The following is a 21121-nucleotide window of genomic DNA, read 5'->3' on the forward strand; positions in this document are numbered from 1 at the left end:
GTATGTGTTTTTTGTTCACTTCGGAAACATGCAACTTATTATTTGTAAGGCTTTTTCAAGTTGTTTTACAAGTGAATTATGTTCACAAGAAAACTGGTATTGGGACAATATCATGTTCTAAACAATGATGAATCTGGTTGGAAAATTTCTTTTAACACCTCATTTTTCCCTAGTAAGAAAGCCAAGTATTTCATATTGACTGAGTTGCTGAGGGTTTTAATGAATTATGTTTTCTGGTTATCTATTGCCATGCAATAGTTCCAAAATGAAAACAATGTTTATTATGCTCACAAATCTATAGTTGGGGTAGAGTTCTGTGGAAGTCGCCTATCTCTGTTCCGCTTGCCATCAGCTGGAGTAGCCCAAAGGTTGTAGGCTGGCATCACCCAAAGATTTGCTTGTATATCTAGTGGTTATGTGGTCATTAACTCTATGTGCTGTCTCCAGCCTGGTGCCTCCATACATATCGACTCATAGCTTCCAAAGCAGAGTTACAAGGGAGAGAGAAACAGATGGGATCTGTGTCTCCTTTTCTAACCTGGCTTCATAAGTCATATACGTTACTTGTGCCTCAATCTGTTTAAGACGAGTCCGTAAAACTGATCCACATCAACAGGAAGGGAATTGGAACAACCTTTTGATGGAAGAAGTATCAAAAAATGTGTTTTTGTTTTAAAATTGTCACATTATCAAAGGTGGAATTAATCTAGTAATTTCAAATATCACTCTGAAAAAAATACCTGTTCATTTCTAAAATTACTGCATCAAAAAATTTTAATATAAATTCTTGTTCTTATTACTGCATTCCATATATTCCTTATGACACAATGTGTCATCCAAGGTCAATTTTCTAAAACATCAGTGTATAATTAAAAAATTAAAACATGTGGAAACATAAGCAGTACCTTTGACAGAAAAATTTTGATCTGACTTATCACAAGTATATATGCACGAATTAAACTATTAAAAATTACCATTTAACATTAGATTCTTACATTTAACATAGATAACTGTTATTTTTAATTCAAAATTGTCCCCAAATAATCTTTAACTGGAAAAATGATTCTAAGGAATGAAGACCAAATCTCTAAAAATGAGATAATCCAGAAGAAAAAACAAAACAAAAACCATATTCAAGTATAACTGCTTGTACTGATAAATATATATGTATACATAGCCAATATTAAAACTCAAAAATTAATACAACTTTTATAAACAATTGACCATAAGAGTGCATCATTAAATTTGCTAAGACAGCTTTGTACAATAGAAGTTTATTTTTCACTCACATAGCTATCTAATATAAATGTTCCTAGCTGAGGGGAAGCTGTACTTACTCAAACCTGATACATTAATGCCAGTCAGAAGACTGTGCCTCATTACAGTCTTACACAGAGATGACCATGAAGTTTATTAACAGAAACTATCACAGTTGGCAGAATTTCAGGAAGTATACTTTGTTGTCTACAAAAGACTGGGAAAGCAAAATATATCACTATTTCATTAAATTATATAATATTTGTGACCCACCATTGAAAACATTTGTATATATCCTTCCTCATTTACCCTAATTTCATAAACTAGACTAAAAAAGACCTTAGTAACATTTTTAAAAGTTCACCACTTTAAAAATGTAGGGTAAGAAAACTGGCATGTAATACACTGTTTCTAGGCAGTGATTAATAGTTTTTCCAGTTGGTCAGAGTATGTAAAAGCTAAAGCTGGAATACTCATCACGATAAGTTTTAAAGGAAAAGTATGTGAAAGGATAGCTCTCAGAGGAATCATAAATACGCAGATTTGGCCGGGCGCAGTGGCTCACGCCTGTAATCCCAGCACTTTGGGAGACCGAGGCGGGCAGATCACAAGTTCAGGAGATCGAGACGATCCTGGCTAACACGGTGAAACCCCGTCTCTACTAAAAATACAAAACATTAGCCGGGCATGGTGGCGGGCGCCTGTAGTCCCAGCTACTCGGGAGGCTGAGGCAGGAGAATGGCGTGAACCCGGGAGGCGGAGCTTGCAGTGAGCCAGATCGCGCCACTGCACTCCAGCCTGGGCGACAGAGCGAGACTCCGTCTCAAAAAAAAACAAACAAACAAACAAAAAAAACCACAGATTTTTGTGTATCATGTTAATGCCCAGCAGAGATATAACTTTACAACCAGGTGGACAGGATGACTTGGCCTTCAGATATCCACCTGAGTCTTTTCTGGCCATCTCTCCTTATGTAACTGACTCACGATAACAGTGGCCATGGTGGCAGAGATGGAAGCAATGCATGGGTCCACAATATGGACTTTCCGTCAATGTGGCTGATTGAGCACATCACTTCTAAGTATCCAACCAGTCAGTTTCCGAAATAAAACCTCCACGCTGGGTATGGCACCATTTCTTAGGTTGCTGGGAGAGTGGATAACAAGCTGCAGGTTAAATGCTAGCATCTAGATTTTGCTGTTTCAGGATCCTGTGATCTGCAGTGATATGGGACAGCACAGTTCAGTGGTAGTATCCACTGATGCGAAACAAGGGCGTGGATCTACTGTTAACTCTCACCCAGAGAGCAGAGTCACCACTAAGCTTCTCAGAGTTGTCTGTGCCTACTCATCAGTGCATCCTACTTCCTGAGTAAAGGAAGTTCCCCTGAATTCTCCCAGGTATGGTAGTCAAACACTGGGTTCTTGGGACTAATTTAATATAGTAACCCTAAACTCCTTCACGTCTTTATAAACATTCTAAACCAATTTTGTACACTACCACATAAGCTTCTGTTTTCCCGCTACTTTTACTTTAGTATATCAGCAAGGTCAGACTTCTAATGAACAGCAAATCTATTTAGACCAGCTCTAGGTGTCACTCTTACAATGTTGCATTGTGGCTCCTGGTGAGTGAGCTTAATATTGTTTCACCCCTCTCCAAGGTCACTCTAACACTCCCTATTAAAGGACTTCACCCACCTTGGTCCCTAGGGTCTTGACAACATTTATTAATCAAGTATGTACATGTAGCATTGTGTGTTGTCATAATTTCCTGTGCCTGACACCTAACCTTGATTTGTCAGCAATTTGGCCAAAATTAAGCCTTGGATCTCAACTTGAAAGACATCTTTTGTCAGAGGTCCACAAGAGCTGTGGCAGTGGTACCATGGTCTAGGAGGTAGACACTTGTCTTCGGAAAGAAACAGTAATTAGAGTAACCTGAGAAGAACCAAAATGTTTGTACCTAATCCACAAATACTTATTTCAGGGCAACAAAGCCTTTAAGGTTATAAATTCCCCAACAAGTTTTTACTTCTTTCTGTCCTATGATGTATGAATTTCTAAATCTTTTGATCTGAAAAGGACCTTAGCTCTATAAATTAACATATCTGTGACAATGACTCTTGCTAACATAGCGTGATACATGAAAATGAAGAAGGGTAGACTTTTTCATCAGATCAACTACAGAATATATATACTCTTGGGGAAGGAATTTGCTTAAGGCCTAAGTTTTATTACAAAATATGCATAATACTATGTAAGCTACTGAATTGTTGTAAAAATGCCTTTAAATTAAATGCATGTAATTCTATTAAATAAATCAAGAACTTTCATAGATTGATAAACTAAGCTCTGTAACCTATTAACTGTATGAATATAAGTACCCATTTCATTCAAAAGAACTATGTAAAATAAAGGTAAACCACAAACTATGGCATGGTCATTTAATAAATTCACATAAGCAGAGTATATTTGGCAAGGCAAACTAGATAGCTGTCCACCAGTAGGTTAGGGTGAGTGCAATGTTGTACAATAAATGAAAGGTTCTGTGTGAAGGAGAGTGAACAGGATACAACAACCAAAAAGGCAAACTGCATGTTTGAAAACACAGCTGTGGTTCATAGTCATTTCATGTCTACTAAACAGATTTCCTTCTCTTTCCAAATACATTATTGATCAATTTAGCCATTGATTTAGATCCACTGGGTCGTCTCTTTTCTTTGAGTTTGAAGTTTATCAGGATGTCCTTGATAATTCTGATAAACATCATTTCCACCTCCAGAGACTGCTCTGCTGCAGACAGTTCACAGAATTGGCATCGGTTATCCAGTGCCAGCTTTTGCCCTTCTTCCCAGCCAACCTCTCGCACATGACAAAGATCTCGTTTGTTGCCAACCAAAAACATTGCTGATTCCACAGCTCTGAAAAAGAGATACACAATTTTTAGCAAGACTGTTTTAACAACTTTTTTAAAAAACCAGATTTATAGCCAAAGGATTATAAATCAAAGAAAAAATAGTGTGTATGTGTGTTACTTATGGTCATGTGTGTGTATTATTACACATAGCCCCAATTACTTTAAATCATTTTAGATAAAATGTAAATAGCACAGAAGCAACAAGGCTCTTAAAGCACAGGATTTGAAGTAACATGGACCTATTACTGAATTCTGGTGCTGTCTACTAACCAAAGTATGATTGTTATCTTTCCCACTTTCAATTTCCTTTAATGTAAAAATGTGGTACATATTCATTATGTAATATTATGCAGCCATAAAAAAGAATGAGAGCAGGCATGTGCAGTGGTTCATGCCTGTAATCCGAGCACTCTGAGAGGCTGAGGCAGGCCGATCACGAGGTCAGGAGATTGAGACCATCCTGGCTAATACAGTGAAACCCCACCTCTACTAAAAATACAAAAAATTAGCCAGGCATGGTGGTGGGCGCCTGTAGTCCCAGCTACTCGGGAGGCTGAGGCAGGAGAATCTCTTGAACCCGGGAGGAGGAGGTTGTAGTGAGCCAAGATCATGCCACTGCTCTCCAGCCTGGGTGACAGAGTGAGACTCTTGTCTCAAAAAAAAGAGCATGTCCTTTGCAGGGACATGGATGGAGCTGGAGGCCCTTATCTCTAGTAAACTGACACGATAACAGAAAATTAAATACTGCATGTCCTCACTCATAAGTGAGACCTAAATGATGAGAACATATGGAGACACAGAGGGGAATAACACATAATGGTGCCTATTGGAAGGTCGAGGGTGGGAGGAGGAAGAGGATCAGGAAAAATTAATGGGTTCTAGGCTTCATACCTGGGTGATGAAATAATCTGTACAACAAACCTCCATGACACAAGTTTACCTGTGTAAAAAACCTGCACATCTACCCCGAACCAAATTTCAAAGTTTCAAAAATGGTAAAATAATCTTCACACAGAATTCTCAGAGATTAAATCTCATGGAGACTGTATACATTAAATGATGTATATAAAAATACCTAACACAGGCCCAGGCAATGAAAGATGCTGACAAAGTGTTATTTTTCATGTTCCTTATCAATTGCAAGGGAAGAGCTAGCAAATGTCTCTTTACTTATACAGTTACTATAATTGAACAGTCAATTTAGATAAAATTTTCATAAGCAAAAATATTCAATATTTATTGCTGTTTCGCTCCGCTAATAGCCATTATAACATGCTCTAGAGAAAATTGTATAATCTCATGAACTTGCCCAATTCTCCTGTTTAAGAAATGTGTCTTTGTTAAGATAAAATGTGTCTGCAAACATCAATATATCCTCCTTGGTTATAATGAAACAACACAAAAATAGAGTTTGAGTTGAAGAATATGTTAAAATCACTAGGCTTTAAAAGGCATAGAACACTGCAAAGATATCTACTATAAGGAAAAAAAATGGGTGCACACAGTCAGTCTTCAACTCTTACTGGCCCCAATTCCACTAAAAGTTGGTTTCATTCAAATGACAATGTGTGGTGAACTTTTAAAAATGCTACTAAGGTCTTTTTTTAGTCTAGTTTATAAAATTATTGAAAAGGGTAAATGAGGAAGGATATATACATAGGTTTTCAAGGGTGGGCCACAAATATCAGATATAATTTAATGAAATAGTGATATATTTTGCTTTCCTAGTCTTTTTACAGATTGAGAACTGAAAACATTCAAAGAATTATTTAGTCAATAAATTAGAAATATTTCCTGAAAAATGTCCAATACGAATGTTTATACTTTCAATATGTTTTTAAGTGTTCTTGAGTGATTACTTTGAAGAAGAAATGTCAGAATTTTATTTCTGTCCATTATCTACATCATGATGCTTAAATATAAGATATTTAATGATTGAAACAATGGAGTTCTAAAATATCAGTAATATTATAGGAAATAAGAGCTATGAGGCACCTTAGTAAAATCTCATCTGTTTCTCCTATCCTGCTGCCACCAGTTAAATAATTAGAAAAATGAGCTCTAGAGATTAAAGTGGCTTACTTAGGCCGAATCAAAGGAAAGCAAGAATGTACATCATCTAACTCCAGGGAAATACTTTATCAATTATTATCCCATGATTTCTTTATAGTGGACATTTAAAATAGATACTAAAAGTACATATACCAATTCTCAGTAGTATTGTGCTTTTTTTACTCACCAAATTAGAATACTATTTAGATTCTAAGGGCTAAATTGGCTAAAAGCACGAAGACTCTTTTACAATCAGAATGTTGAGCAAAAATACTTTAAATGGAAAAGGCCAACATGACTGAAAAATAGGGAAAACTTAAATTGGAAACTCAGATGCTTAAACTTTTATCTACTAATGAAACAATAGCTTAAGGCACAATCATGTTTTCATAGTTCCTTGTGTCAAGACAAGAATAAGGAATTGTTGATCAGCCCTTTAGCAGGTAAAATGGAGAAAAATGTATTCTCATATTTAGAATTTGTAAACAGTTTGATTATTCCGTCTATTTTGCTTTGATAGATTGAACAACTCAGTGACTAGGAATTGGATTTCACGGGATGCCAAACGTAATAAATCTGAATTTATTTAGTATCCTTAACATTTTTGTGAGAATGGAAAGAAAAGGTTGGAAAGAGAACTATCTTATATACAAAGGACCATTATTTTGCAAGTGAGTGTCATGTTAACGATAGAAGCTGTCTTGTAAAATAGCCATTTACTCAAGGCAAGTAACTGTTTATGGCAGCCAGGATATAAAGCATTCTCATCTTATTCCTTTTACTACATGTGTAACTCCTGTGGAATGGGAAGGTGAATTGTTCAGGGCTGTTAAATTTTGTAATTGGAAGGCTGTATTAAACCCTTCCTAATGATGCTTACGGCTATATGATGATTTACTAAAAAGAAAGGAGAAAGGAATGAAAAATACCTTCCTTACCTTTTACAATGACTAGTCTGTGGCTCCCGGATTCTGTAGATCAGTGCTTTCGCGAAAGCAAATGAAGACCTATCACTGATGTCATACACAATAACAAACCCATCTGCCCAGTGAAGCTCACTTGTGAGGGAGAATTTTGCTTTCTGTGTCTGAAAATAAACCAAGTACATTAAGAGTGGTTGGGATCTAATACCTGTGTTTTTATACTTTAAACAGTCAACTAATGGAGACCCACTTCAGCTGGAAGATACATCAGTATGTTAAATACTGATATTTTCTAAAATATAGTTCTTTATTACTCTTTGTCCTTAATTAAAAGTGATTAAATGTAAAACAGAACTATAATAAAGTTATATCTAGCTAATTTTATAACTTTTCTAGAAGAAAACATCTCCACTTTTTCAGAAAATTTGATGAGCTACAATAATTGTCTTTTGAACTAATACCCACATATTTGTTGTGAATATATATCATTTATCTGTTAGTGAATGGAATATCTATTGATTTCTGGTACTAGATTTAAATCAATAAAAATCAAAAATATTATAAAGGTTTAGCTAAAATATTTAAGGTATATTTTTATTTACCCTAAATGATCTGTCTCATATAGTTGTTTTGAAGTCCTGAATAAATGGCCATTTTTCTCTTATTTGTATAATCCCATTTTAACTGTTTTCCCATATGAATAGACAAGGAGGTTTGTACTGAAAATCTATTTTATGTATTATGTTCTATTGACAACTGGTTAGTTATAAGTGCAACTTAGTTGAAAATAAAAAGTGAATTGATAAGCTTAACTATTATCTTCTGGCAGTGACACTGTGACCTGATAGAAATATAGAAACAGCCTAATGTTGCAATTTTAAAGATATTTGTGATATAATTTTTGACATGAACTTAGAGATGACAGGTAATAGAATTGACAACACAAGAAAATAATGTCTTAAATTTTTAATAATTAAAATGAGAAGAAACTTTGGTTTTAACACTGCAACTTTTCACTTTTTTCACTTACCGCCATATAATCTTCAAAATCATGATTGTTAAAAAATCAGTCAATCAATAAATCAATAAAAAAGGTGTTTTGTTTTACTTACTTGAGAACAAGGGTCATATATTTCCAGATTTAGTTGTTTCCTTTCCAAACACAAGTGCTTGTTATAGATAGATTCTGCAAAAATATTGCATATTCACTGTCAGTATGAAAATACTCTGAATGTGAACTCATATCTGAATCATAGTCTGATAAATTCAACCACTCACATTTTAGTGGAATCGTATTGTGCCCTTTTTATATTGCTGGTGACCGAAAGCATATATTTGTTGTATTTACTCAGATATGTTTTTTGTTTTTGTTTTTGTTTTTTTTGGAGGCAGAGTCTCGCTCTGTCACCCAGGCTGGAGTGCAGTGGGGCAATCTCGGGTCACTACAAGCTCTGCCACCCAGGTTCATGCCACTCTCCTGCCTCAGCCTCCCGAGTAGCTGGGACCACAGTCGTGTGGGACCACAGTCGTGTGGCACCGCGCCCAACTAATTTTTTTTTTTTTTTATTTTTTTTTTATTTTTAGTAGAGACGGGGTTTCACCGTGTTTGCCAGGATGGTCTCAATCTCTTGACATCGTGATCCCCCCACCTCGGCCTCCCAAAGTGCTGGGACTACACGCGTGAGCCACTGCGCCTGGCCGATATGTTTCTTACAAATGAATCTCACCACTATCTATATTCACCTACATACCTTTTTGCTCATATATTTATATTCCATCCTATTACTGCGCGTGGAACATCTGTGTTCCTATCTAAAGTAAACCTATTCACTCTCAGCTAGTGATTTCTCCTCACCCGCTGAGAGACATGGCTTCAGCAATTCTACTTCCCTCTTATATATCATAATTTTTTCCTCTTTACCATATCATTAGCCACATCTTACAAACATGAAAAATTTCTTCCAGCTTAAATGTGTTATGGCTTAATGGTTAATTCTCTATCTTGATTTTTTTTGCCTTATTGGTGGCATTAACGCAGTTGATCATTCCTGCCTCCTTAAAGTATTTCCTTTACATGACCTTCAAGGCAAGACTGTCTCCAGTTTTTGTTTTTTAATTCCTTGTTGTTCTGTCTTAATCTTTTTTGTTCACCTCTACCTGTCCCCACTGACTTCTCACATCTCAAACATGGATCCAGTTCATAGATTTCTTCTCTTCTTACATTCTTTTTCAGATCTCTTCTAGTCCCAAGCTGTCACATGCCTATTATTTCTCATGAACCCAACCTATGTCTGAAACCCAGACCTCATCCCTGAACTCCGGACACAATTTACTATTGGACATCTCCATTTAGATACTTGATAGATATCTCAAACTTTTTTGTTTGTTTGTTTGTTTTTGTTTTTTGTTTTTTGTTTTTGAGACGGAGTCTCGCTCTGTCGCCCAGGCTGGAGTGCAGTGGCCGATCTCAGCTCACTGCAAGCTCCGCCTCCCGGGTTCACGCCATTCTCCTGTCTCAGCCTCCCCAGTAGCTGGGACTACAGACGCCCGTCACCTCGCCCGGCTAGTTTTTGGTATTTTTAGTAGAGACGGGGTTTCACCATGTTAGCCAGGATGGTCTTGATCTCCTGACCTCGGGATCCACCCGCCTTGGCCTCCCAAAGTGCTGGGATTACATGATATCTCAATCTTAACACACCTCAAGCTGAACCCCTGATATCCCTGCAAAGGCTGCATCTTCTACAATTTTCCATTTTGTTAAATGGCATATCCATAACTGCAGTTTCTCAGGTAAAAAATAAAAATAAAAAAATAAAAAAAAAAGGATTATCCTTGATTATTTGTCTTACGTCACATATTTATTCTAAAATTTATTCTAAAATTCTTTTAGTCTACGTTCAAAATATATTTTGAATTTGTCTGTATCTCACCATCTCCATTGTTAACAATATAGTCTAGACCACCATCATTAATTGCCTAATTTCTCACAAAGCCTCCTAAGTCATCTGTTTCCATCCTTCCTCTAACACCCTTCCTGTTTCTAGTGTATTCTCAACACAGAAGTAAAAGTGAACCTTGTAGCCAGATCACATCAATTATCTGATCAAATTCTCTTAGAGGATTAGGGTTGACTTCTTACCTCCTACCAGGTTATATTTAATGAAATTTGTTACAGTTTCATGAAACCTTAAATTATGTTTTCAGCCAGGTTCTTCTAAACTTTATAGGTTTATTCTTGACTCCAAACCACATTATTTCCTTCTAGTCAATTAAAATTATTCACTCTCAAATCTCAAAAACTGCCAGCAAGTGTCATCAATTCTCACATTTTTAGAATTGTATTATTTCCCCTTCTAGTTTTAATATACAAAGTGGAGTCATTTTTGCTAGTTTGCCCTCTGAGTTAATGAGCTTTTGATCATTTGGTTGGCTTTTCAAAAATGCCTCTAGGTCTCTTATTTTTCATTGAGATGTAACAGCCAGAAATGTGTAAACATTTCATTAGTTTATACAACTATACTATATCAAAGTTTACGTTGAGAGTTTTTGTTGTTATTTGGATGGTGTATCATTCTGTGTTTGTTTTATTTTTTAGTTCTGGGACATTTTCTCATGCCCGGGTCCTAACTTGTATGTTATGTTGACGTTTTTGACTGATGTCATTGCCCTCAAAAATGAAACAACAGGAATTTTTCTTTTTATGTTTTCAACTTTCTATAATCAGTTTTCAGGCTTTTGCCCTAAAATGTTCATAATGTCATATGGACTGAAATACCATGTTGAATTCATGTAGGGAAAAACACAATGTAATATATTAAAGCTATTTTCTGAGATACTCCGATTATGCTACTTCATGATGGAATGCTAAAGATTTTTGTTTGTTTCTCATGGAAAAACACACTTGCAATCATAAATTCCCTTAGTCTAAGTGATACTCAACAAAAACATTCTCCTTTCTCCCAATTTTTATATTTTCTGTAATCTGCCATCCTCATTAAAAAAAAAAAATCTCCTCATCTCATTTCTTCAATGAGGTAAGATATTAGCACCATCATATTTAATTGGTGAGCCAAAAATATGCTCAAAATTATGGCAAAACTTCTCACTTTTTATGTTGTACTGTTTCCCATATATTTTGCTAATTCTAGTCAAACAAATTTACAGAAGAGTTCATGAAATAATCTTAAAATTATATCAAAATGCCCTGGCATGTGTTTTAAATGTTTCTACATTTATATAAATGACTTAGATAATATGATGTTTAATCAAGGCATAATTTTCCTATTTTCTTATGGTTTTATAATAAAAATAAACTTTATTCCTTTGTTGTGGTTTCAGTATTAATTTTCTTATTTTTTAAAGAATGTTGATTTAATTTCAAAGTTGTTTTATACCTTACAAGAAATATTCAGTTGCATGTTCTACAATATTTTGAAGAGAGGATCTTAGTTTTAATGTTTTTCCAGTTCCAGACTTTGAAACCAGTCTTAACATCAAATTGGGTGAATTTTACCATAAAAGAACATTTAATTCAAGCACCTATTTTGGCATTTCTAATCAGAATATGTGAATAAACAAACAGTTTTATATGCATAAAAATGGTACAGTCTATCAAAATGCATCTCTGTACTTAAGTGGGATTTAATTATGATGTTAAAAATTTTAAGGTAAAAATGTCTAGAGTAGTGACTTACCAAAATTAGAAGCATATTCTCCAATGAATCGCTTAGTAAGAAACCTCACTGTAAGGGCTGCAAAGCAAACAATCTAGATTTAAGGCTGTTATATTTTATGAAACAGAAAATTTGGTTATGTGCATGAGGTTTTAGTTCTTAAATAAAAAATATTCAAGAATTAATAAAGACTTTAAACTTTTACCAAATTCTGTTCTAAATAGTAGTTCATAATATTTCCATGGTACAAACAAATGATTAGAAAGCTGGAAAGGAAGTGATCTTAAAGCGCTGCACATCTAAATCACTATGCAGTTAATTCATTACCGCAAAAACATAAGGCCACTTACCTTTTGTAACAGAAACAGATTTCTCATATTTAAGATGCAAGAAGTTTGACATCTGTTTATTTTCTCTATCAAATTCAGTCTGGCTTCAAAGTACTATATGTAATAGTCACAAGGACACTACCAAGTATTTGCAGTTATTTAAGGATGTAGGGACCTACAAATCCAGGAAATAGAAAAAGAACCTCTGGTATCCGTTCACCATGTCACAGCTCCTGGGTTTGGCCAGTTAAGATGTCATGATTCTTTAGGCTCAAGTGGCCCTATTGGTAGCATCCTACCATTATAATGTGACCAAGACCAAAGTAAAATACAACAAAACAAAAGCATGACTTCCAAAGTTAGAGCACATTATTGCTCAGTTCCAGGACATCCACCAAGCCATGCCCCGCAAAGTTCTTTCATCTCAGTAATGCTATATTTAAAATATAATCCACAAATCTCCAAACATCTCCCTACCCTAGTTTCAGAGCAGATGAGTTCTAAAGGCCATTGTTTGGCAACTAGTGGGTATGAGGGCAGGTGTGTTGAAGGGAGAAGTAGGTGGGATAGTGATGTAGAAATTTCCTGTTATTCCTATGAATTGTAAACATCAGTAGAATAATATACAAATTAACATTTCAGGTATTTATCTTGCTATACCTGCCTATATATTCTATAAACATAGTTACTTGCCCATAAAAATGGAAACTCCTAATGAAAAACAATGTGCCTACCATCCCAGTGAGATGTTATTATAGATGTATTTTCATATATATGAAATATATATAAAATACATGGTTAATGGTTAACATGTCAGTTTCTCGCTCTTTCTGTACTCTATTATAACATAGAAGACATCACCACTCACCAGATTTGCCCGTTCCTTCACCACCCAAGACAGCAAGTTTCACATCATTCATCTTGCTTTTCTGCTTCTTGGTCAGTACTGTCTTCTGGAACTATGCTGCCCTGTGACAAGCTTTTTTTTAAACTTCCTTTTTATTGCTGCTCTCATTTCTCTAAGAACAACTCCACCCCATATTCCTACCAGCCAACAATAACTTTAAAAATGTTTTCCTAGAGTAGTTTTCAACTCAGTTTTCGTATAACATATTTTTAAAAAACTAGAGTTACTCTTTAGACCTAAAGGGTTATAAAGAAAATATGTATATATTTATAACAGAACCTTAGCTTACAATTCTCTACTTTTGTGTACCTGGAATCTACCTTCTCCTAGGACCTTAAAAAAAAAAAAAAAGTATAGAGGAAGGGTAAATATCTCTGTGAATTTACTTTGATTGTATTGGTTTGTTTTATTAGTATCTGAGCCTATATCTGCTAGGGTTTCTTCTGTGAAAGAAAAAGGGAAATCTATTCATTCAATTATAAAAACAGCACAACTATCTAGGATTTAGAAGTTTAGGTTTGATTCCAATAAAAATACATATCTAGACCATGTTTGTGAATCATATGAGATTCTCAAGAAGCAAAACTGGGCACTACAGAGTTTTAACTTATCCAATGTCTTATTTAATAAGTAATTTCTCCTTTAAAAAATGTTTTGTCAATAGACAACAGCAATATTTCTGGAGAAAAATAAAGCAATGTCATTTGTTAGAAAATAAATAAATATAAACCTGTCACATTTCCTTCTGTAGTACTTTGAAATTAGAAAAGAGAAGCGACAAAGGAAAGAAAATTTGGAAGGGGTACTCTGGCATGATTCATTCCTGCTTTATAATAGAGGTAAATTTAATTTGCAAAATGATGAGTTTTTCATATTTCTTTTTGTCAGATTTCCCTACTACCCCATTACTTTCTTCCTCTTTTATCTCCCAATTTAGATATGTAAAAATTCTACAACAAATACAATAAGCCTACATGTGTGTACTAAATTTTGAGGCCCAAGTGAAAAAGTTTCATTTCTAGACTAAGTTAGTCACAGGAATAATAATTTGCTTTTTCAAAAATGCATTTATTTAACAAACATTTTCTACTTGCAAATATATTTTAAAGCTATGTTAGGTTTAAGGACCCACTATTGTTAAATCATGATTTTCCTGCCTTGATAGAGTCTACACTCTACTAAGAGAAAATGGAAACAATTAAAATTACAGTAAACAGGGTTGTTGCTAAATTAGGACCGGGGAAAGCAGAACATGTGGATATAAAGGTCTTCAAAAAGTAAGTAAATCTTTAAACATAAGCAGGAACCATAGAGAGAGGGAGGAAAGTGATTAGTGATTAAAGAAATGTGTCTACTCCAAAAGAATAAAGACTCCATAAAGGAAAGGGGACAAGAAAGGATGACAATTTGTGGGATCAGCAAGGTAACTGCTCAACCAAATTGCATTTTTTCTCTATTACAAATTTTAAAGAAATAAATATGATCTCTTTAATATCTGCAACTATATAAATAGTAACAAGAATGACTTTTTTAAAAGGAAATTTGCCAGCCGACATATTATACCATGGAATTAGATGTTTTTTCTCTATTTGGAGAAATGCTATTTTTGTCGTCTTAAGAAACTTCTGATATTTTTAGAGGTTGAGTTCCTTGACTCTTAGGAAGGCAAGATTTAACCTCATATAACGTAGAAGATATTGAAAACAACATATAACTTTTTGTTATCAGTGTACAGGCATTCTTTTCTCATGTCCTCTTCCTCCCTACTTACACTTGGATTCCAAAAGAGGTTCTAACAAGAAAGCAGCCTGGCACTGAAATGGAGAGAAGCTGTAAACCTGAACTGAAAGAATAAAAGCATGTACATATTTTTCTTAAGAACCAGAAGTGCCATTTTTTTTTTTTTTTTTTGCTTCAGATGATGAGTGCTAAATATTAACATTCTAATAGCCACATTATACTACTTAAATTTTTCTTACAGCTCTCTAAAGAAATATTCATTCACATCCAAAACCAAATCATTTTATTCCTTTATTTATAAGGTAGGTCCCATTACTAACTTATAATATAATAGAAATATAGGACTTTTCAGAAAGAAAAAGAGAAAGAAAAAAAAAAGCAAGCAAGTAAGAAAGAGATAAAGAAAAGGGAGGAAGGAAGGGGAGGATGGGGGAGCGAGGGAGAGTAGAATGCAAAGAATATAACTGAAATTGAATGTATGGTTAATTTTTAATATAAATAATTCTCTAATGCCTACTGGTGATTATAAAATAAACCTTGAAGTCTGGGTGTTTAGTGTATTACTGAATAGTAACACATTGTACCCAATAGGTAATTTTTCATCCCTCACCCCTCTCCTGCCTTCCATCCTTTGGAGTTTCTGACATCCCTTATTTCACTCTGTATTTCCATATGTCCACATTATTTAGCTCCCACTTATAAGTAAGAACATGCAGTATTTGACTTACTGTTTCTAAATTATTTCACTTAAGATAATGGTCTACAGTTACATCCATGTTGCTGCAAAAGACATGATTTCATTCCTTTTTATGGCTGAGTAGTATTCCATAGTGTGTGTGTGTTTGTGTGTATATATATGTATCTATGTATACCATATATGTGTGTGTATATATGTATATATGTATACCATATGTGTGTGTATATGTATATATGTATACCATATATATGTGTGTATATATGTATATATGTATACCATATATGTGTGTATATGTATATATGTATACCATGTGTGTGTATATATGTATATATGTATATATACACACATACCACATATACACACACATATATACCATACATACACACACCATGTGTATATATAAAATACAGAAAATTATGTGTGTATATATACAAGATATGTATATAATATGTGTGTATATGTACATACACGCCATATTTTCTTTACCCAGTCATCATAATTAAACTGTAAATGTTGGTTATGTTAGTCTCATGGGAGTACTTATCAAAGTGTTTTTATTTGTAGGTTTATTCACAACAAAATGAAAACTTATACACAAATAGATTATTAGAAATCAGAATTATTTGTTTTACCTCTAATTATAATCCAAGTTACTAAAGAAATTCAGCTAGAGATATCACAAATCCTCCAAAATTTCTTCCAGATAAATTCACATCTGGACATTTACCTAACCAAATGATGAAGCTATTATAATAACGGCTACTAAAATACAAAAGTTCTATTAACCCACAACCCAAGATTATTTTGGCTATAATATCTGTTTCATGAAACGAATAATTGCTTATTTCAACAATGTCCTAACAGTTCAACATCAGTTTAAACTATACATACAACATCAGATTGCCCATGCAGAGTACTTTTGTATGTGATTATTTTTGATGGATTGTTTTTCATCTGAGCATGTGAAACTGATCATTATGGAACAAACGTACTTCCCATATCGTTTGGTCTGGGATGACTATTTTTAGGGTCTATCCTATTCGTGGTAATATATTTGGCTTACAGCTACTTGGAAGTCTTACTTCAAATTTGATAAATCATATCTGAACACTGAACACTCTACTGTGAAAACTGCTATGGATCTGTATTTTCTTTTCTTTTCTCTCTCCTCCCCTCCCCATTACCCTCTTTTCCTTCCTTCCCCTTCCTTCCCCTTCCCTTCTTTCTGTCGCTATTTCTATCTCTGTGTCTTTACCGCCCCCCCTTTCTTTCTCTCTTTATTTCTCCTTATTTTCTTTCTCTTTTCCTTTGCCCATTTTATTCTGGGTTCTTTTAGGAGCTTTTCTGTACCAATGGTATTCTAAAATTTCACAATGTTGCAAGTCACTTTTTTCATTAATTGTGCAGTGTTCACTTCGCTTTTTAAATGTGGAGATTCCTGTTCTTCAGTTCTGGGAAATTTTATTGTATTATCCCCTTAACAATTTATTCAAATATGTCTTCTGTGTTCTGCCTGTCAGAAACTCTTACATTAGTTGAACCTACAAGATTGATTCCCAATGACTCTAACTCTTCCTCTCCTATTGCCCTACTTTATATCTTTAACTTCACCTTCATGGGATATATATATATGTATGTGAGATATATATATATTATACATGTATAACATATACAATATTAAAATATATAAAATACATTAACATTTATAAAATATACAAATATATAAATACAAGTATTTTATACAAATATATAAAAATACATGTATATGTCACATATATACATTTATCAAGTATATATCACATATATTCACGTATATGTATCACGTATAATCACTATGTGATATATACTTGTGTTTTTACATGTTTTATATATATGTATAGCTGTATATACTATATAAGTACATGTGTGTGACATATAGAGATATATATTACACATATAATGTATGTGTGATATGTATGTATGTATATACTATATATACTATATATGATATATGTCTGTACATATGTTATATATGTGATATATGTGTTACATTTATAATATGTATCTATGGGTGTTTTCTTGTGTGCTGCTATTGTATTGAAATACTGTATACATTAATTTTTTCAAGAAAAAGTTAATAACTTCAGTAAAAATTTAAACTGTACATAATTCCCATCATATTTAAATTCACTTTCACAAACCAGTATTGTTCTGTGTTACAGTTCAATATACCACATTTGATTTTTGTGATATAATACATACCTATGTCTGTGTGTAAATTTCAAGTGAACAGGACAGAGATGTTTCTATCATTCCCAAGCAACTTAAAAACTCTCATCATTAATGGAATTAACCTATGGAAGTATGTCTTCATAACTCTAAATACTTTTAGAACATGCTTTGAAAGATAATCTTTCATTTAGGTATCATATTTGAAGAAATATATTTGATATGTATTGTTAGTAACTAACTAAAGTACATGGGTATATTTTTTTGCAAAAGGAAAATGACGAATACCTCAACAGCTTCAAAGGTTTTCAAAGCATGTTTTTAAGTCTAAATAATTGAATGGCTTTGCTAATTTTTCTCTATGTGTAATTTATAATTGCAATAATCTTTTTAAGGTAATGATTTAGTATTTATTCTTTTAAATTATTCTTGAGGTGTTTATTGTTCCATAAGGTTTTAGTTTTCCAATTTTATAATACCTTTAAAATTATTGCTAACAGTAATTATGACTCACCTATTCATTCTTTTTGCCTTCTGTAAAAATTATATTAATTTTTCTGTAGACAGTGATTTTCTTCTAAGCTAATACAGTTTTTCTCAAAAGTGAGCTATTATTCTAGTGAGCTCCTTCTTAATCACTTGTGGTTGGTCAATAATACAGAAGTGACTGTGATCTTTAAAGATGCTATTCCTTCTGTAATGCAGTTCCTGGAACAGGAAGTTTGAGGGAGCAACACTTCAGTGAGTGCAAGTTCTGTGGAAACATGATTTTTAAAAGGCTGAACAATGCAAATGTGGTAAGGATATGTTACTCTTATTTTTCTACTCATTTTATTACTCTAGAAATATTACAAAATAAACTTTCAGTATTCAAGCTTATTTCTACAATTACATAGGATAGAATGTATAAAGAAGTCTGATTTTTTGGAAGCCTTTTAAAAATAGACCTTAATATATGCAATGGTTCGTAAAGAAGATAAGCATATTTCTTGCTCACATAAAATTTTACATAGATGTTTCTGATAAGTGGACAGCTCTCTCAATGTCTTCAGTGTCTGGCTTCTGAACACTCTTCATCACAGTGGTACAAGGGGAAGAGCATGACAAATCATGTGCCAGGAGGTTTGGCAGGTTAGCCTGGAAGAGGTTTATTTTGTTCACAAGCTGTTGGTTAGAATTTAATCTTATGGCAATACTAAACAGTAGGGAGGATGAAAAGTGAGGACTGGTTTTATTGAAGATGTACATTCATTCTTTGTGACAAGAGATAAATGTTCAGTCTTTAAAGCACAGGTAGGTTAAAGGTTGCTTGTCTCAAAACCTGTCCACTTCAACTTGACTTGGCCACAGGACACCCAGGTATTTGGTCAACCATTATTCTGGGTGTGTCTATGAGGGTGTTTTTGGATAATATAAGTGTTTTAATTGTTAGATCTAGTAAAGCATATTGTCCTTCCTCATGTGGGTGGGCCTCATTGAATCAGTAGAAGGGACTGAATAGAACAAAAGGCTGCCCACCTCCTACAAGTAACAGGGAATTTCCTTCTGTGTGGCTGCATTAAGCTGCATCATCAGTCTTTTCATGCCTTCAGACTTGTGAAACATTGCCTCTGCTGGCATCTCAAGCCTGCTATATGAGTCCAATTTCACACTGCTATAAAGAACTACCTAAGACTGGGTAATTTATAAAGAAAAGAGGTTTAATTGTCTCAGAGTTCTGCATGGCTGGGGAGGCCTCAGGAAACTTATAATCATGGTGGAACGAGAAGGGAAAGCAAGGCATGTCTTATATGGCATCAGAAGAGACAGAGAGCAAGGTGAGGGAACCACCACATACTTTTAAATCATCAGAGCTCATGAGAACTCACTCACTCTCATGAGAACAGCATGGGGAAAATCACCCCCATGACCCAATCACCTCTCGCCAGGTCTCTCCCTCGACATATGAAGATTACAATTCCAGATGAGATTTGGGTGGGGACAGAGTCCAACCATAACATTCTGCCCCAGGCCCTCCCAAATTTCACATCCTTCACACATTTAAAACCAAACATGCCTTAACAATAGTCCCTCAAAGTCTTAATCCAGCATTAACACAAAAGTCCAAGTCCAAAACCTCATCTGAGACATGTCAAGTCCCTTCTGCCTCTGAGCCTGTGAAATCTAAAGCAAGTTAAATACTTCAAGATACAATAGAGTACAGGCATTGGGTAAATGCTCCCATTCCAAATGGGAGAAATTGTCCAACACAAAGGGGCTACAGGCCCCATGCATGTCCAAAATCCTACAGAGTAGTCATTAAATCTTAAAGCTGCAAACTAATGTCCTTTGACATGATGTCTCACATAAAGGGCATGCTGATGCAAGAGGTGGGCTCCCAAAGTCTTGAGCAGCTCCACCCCTGTGGTTTTGCAGGGTAGAGCCCCCTGCAACTGCTTTCACAGGCTGGCATTGAGTGCCTGCACCTTTTCCAAGCACGTGATGCAAAGTGTCAGTGGATCTTCCATTCTGGGGTCTGGAGGACAGTAGCCCTATTTTTACAGCAATACTAGGCAGTGCCCCAGGAGAGACTCTGTGTGGGGGCTCCAATCCCATATTTCCTCTCTGCTTGCTCTAGTAGAGGTTCCCCATGAAGGATTTGCCCTGCAGCAAACTTCTGCCTGGACATCCAGGCATTTCCATATATCTTCTGAAATCTAGGCCAGAGGTTTCCAAACCTCAATTATTGTCTTCTGCATATCTGCAGGCCCAACACCACATGGAAGCTCCCAAGAGACTTCTAAAGCCATGGTCCTGAACTGTGCCTTGGCCCCTTTTAACTATGGCTGGAGCTGGGGCAGCTGGGGCACAGGGCAGCATGTCCTGAGGCTGCACGGAGCAGCTGGGTGCTGGGCCTGGCCCAGGAAACTATTTTTCCCCCTGGGCCTCCAGATCTGTGATGGGAGGGGCTGCTGTGAAATCTCTAAAATGCCCTGGAGACATGTACCTCATTGTCTTAACATTAACACTGGGCTCCTAATTACTTATGCAAATTTCTGCAGTGGCTTGGGCTTCAATTTCTCCCCAGAAAATGAGTTTTTCTTTTCTGGGGAAAAGAAATGGTCAGGCTGCAAATTTTCCAAATTTTTATGCACTGCTTCCGTTTTAAACATAAGTTCCAGTTGCAGAAAATCTCTTTGTGAACACACATGACTGTAGTATGCTTTCAGAAAAAGGCAGGTCATATATTTAAATGCTTTGCTGCTTAGAAATTTCTTCTGTCAGATACTCTACATCAACTTCTCTCAAGTTCAAAGTTACACGGTTTTCTAGGGCAGGGGGAAAATGCTGCCAGTCTCTTTGCTAAAGCATAGTAAGAGTAACCTTTGCTCAAGTTCCCAATAAGCTCCTCATCTCCATCTGAGACCACCTTACTC

General features: G+C 35.0%; 1 protein-coding gene across 2 annotated transcripts; it reads right to left on the bottom strand.

Annotated features, from left to right (window-relative positions):
• Positions 1-3689: 3689 nt before the first annotated feature.
• Positions 3690-13309, bottom strand: RERGL (RERG like). 2 transcript variants are annotated; one of them, XM_021922092.2, is made up of 6 exons: positions 13022-13137; positions 12175-12328; positions 11846-11902; positions 8264-8337; positions 7167-7315; positions 3690-4180 (listed from the first exon to the last, which is right to left on the bottom strand). In XM_021922092.2, the coding sequence occupies exons 2-6, from the start codon at positions 12224-12226 to the stop codon at positions 3898-3900; spliced, it is 615 nt and encodes a 204-aa protein (XP_021777784.1). In that variant the 5' UTR covers positions 12227-12328; positions 13022-13137; the 3' UTR covers positions 3690-3897. The 2 variants fall into 2 exon arrangements, with proteins under 2 accessions (XP_021777784.1, XP_021777783.1); XM_021922091.1 differs by lacking the exon at positions 12175-12328 and having other exon boundaries at positions 13022-13309.
• Positions 13310-21121: the final 7812 nt, after the last annotated feature.

This window comes from Papio anubis, chromosome 9, assembly GCF_008728515.1.
Source record: "Papio anubis isolate 15944 chromosome 9, Panubis1.0, whole genome shotgun sequence".
In the NCBI taxonomy this organism is placed as follows: Eukaryota; Metazoa; Chordata; class Mammalia; order Primates; family Cercopithecidae; genus Papio; species Papio anubis.

Excerpts from the sequence above, each read along its gene's own strand:
- RERGL (XM_021922091.1), bottom strand. The coding sequence starts at position 13,073 with ATGAATGATGTGAAACTTGCTGTCTTGGGTGGTGAAGGAACGGGCAAA. Across the intron at positions 11,903-13,021 it reads TGAAGGAACGGGCAAATCTG|CCCTTACAGTGAGGTTTCTT; the intron begins GTGAGTGGTGAT and ends TTTGCTTTGCAG. Across the intron at positions 7,316-8,263 it reads TATATGACCCTTGTTCTCAA|ACACAGAAAGCAAAATTCTC; the intron begins GTAAGTAAAACA and ends GTTTATTTTCAG.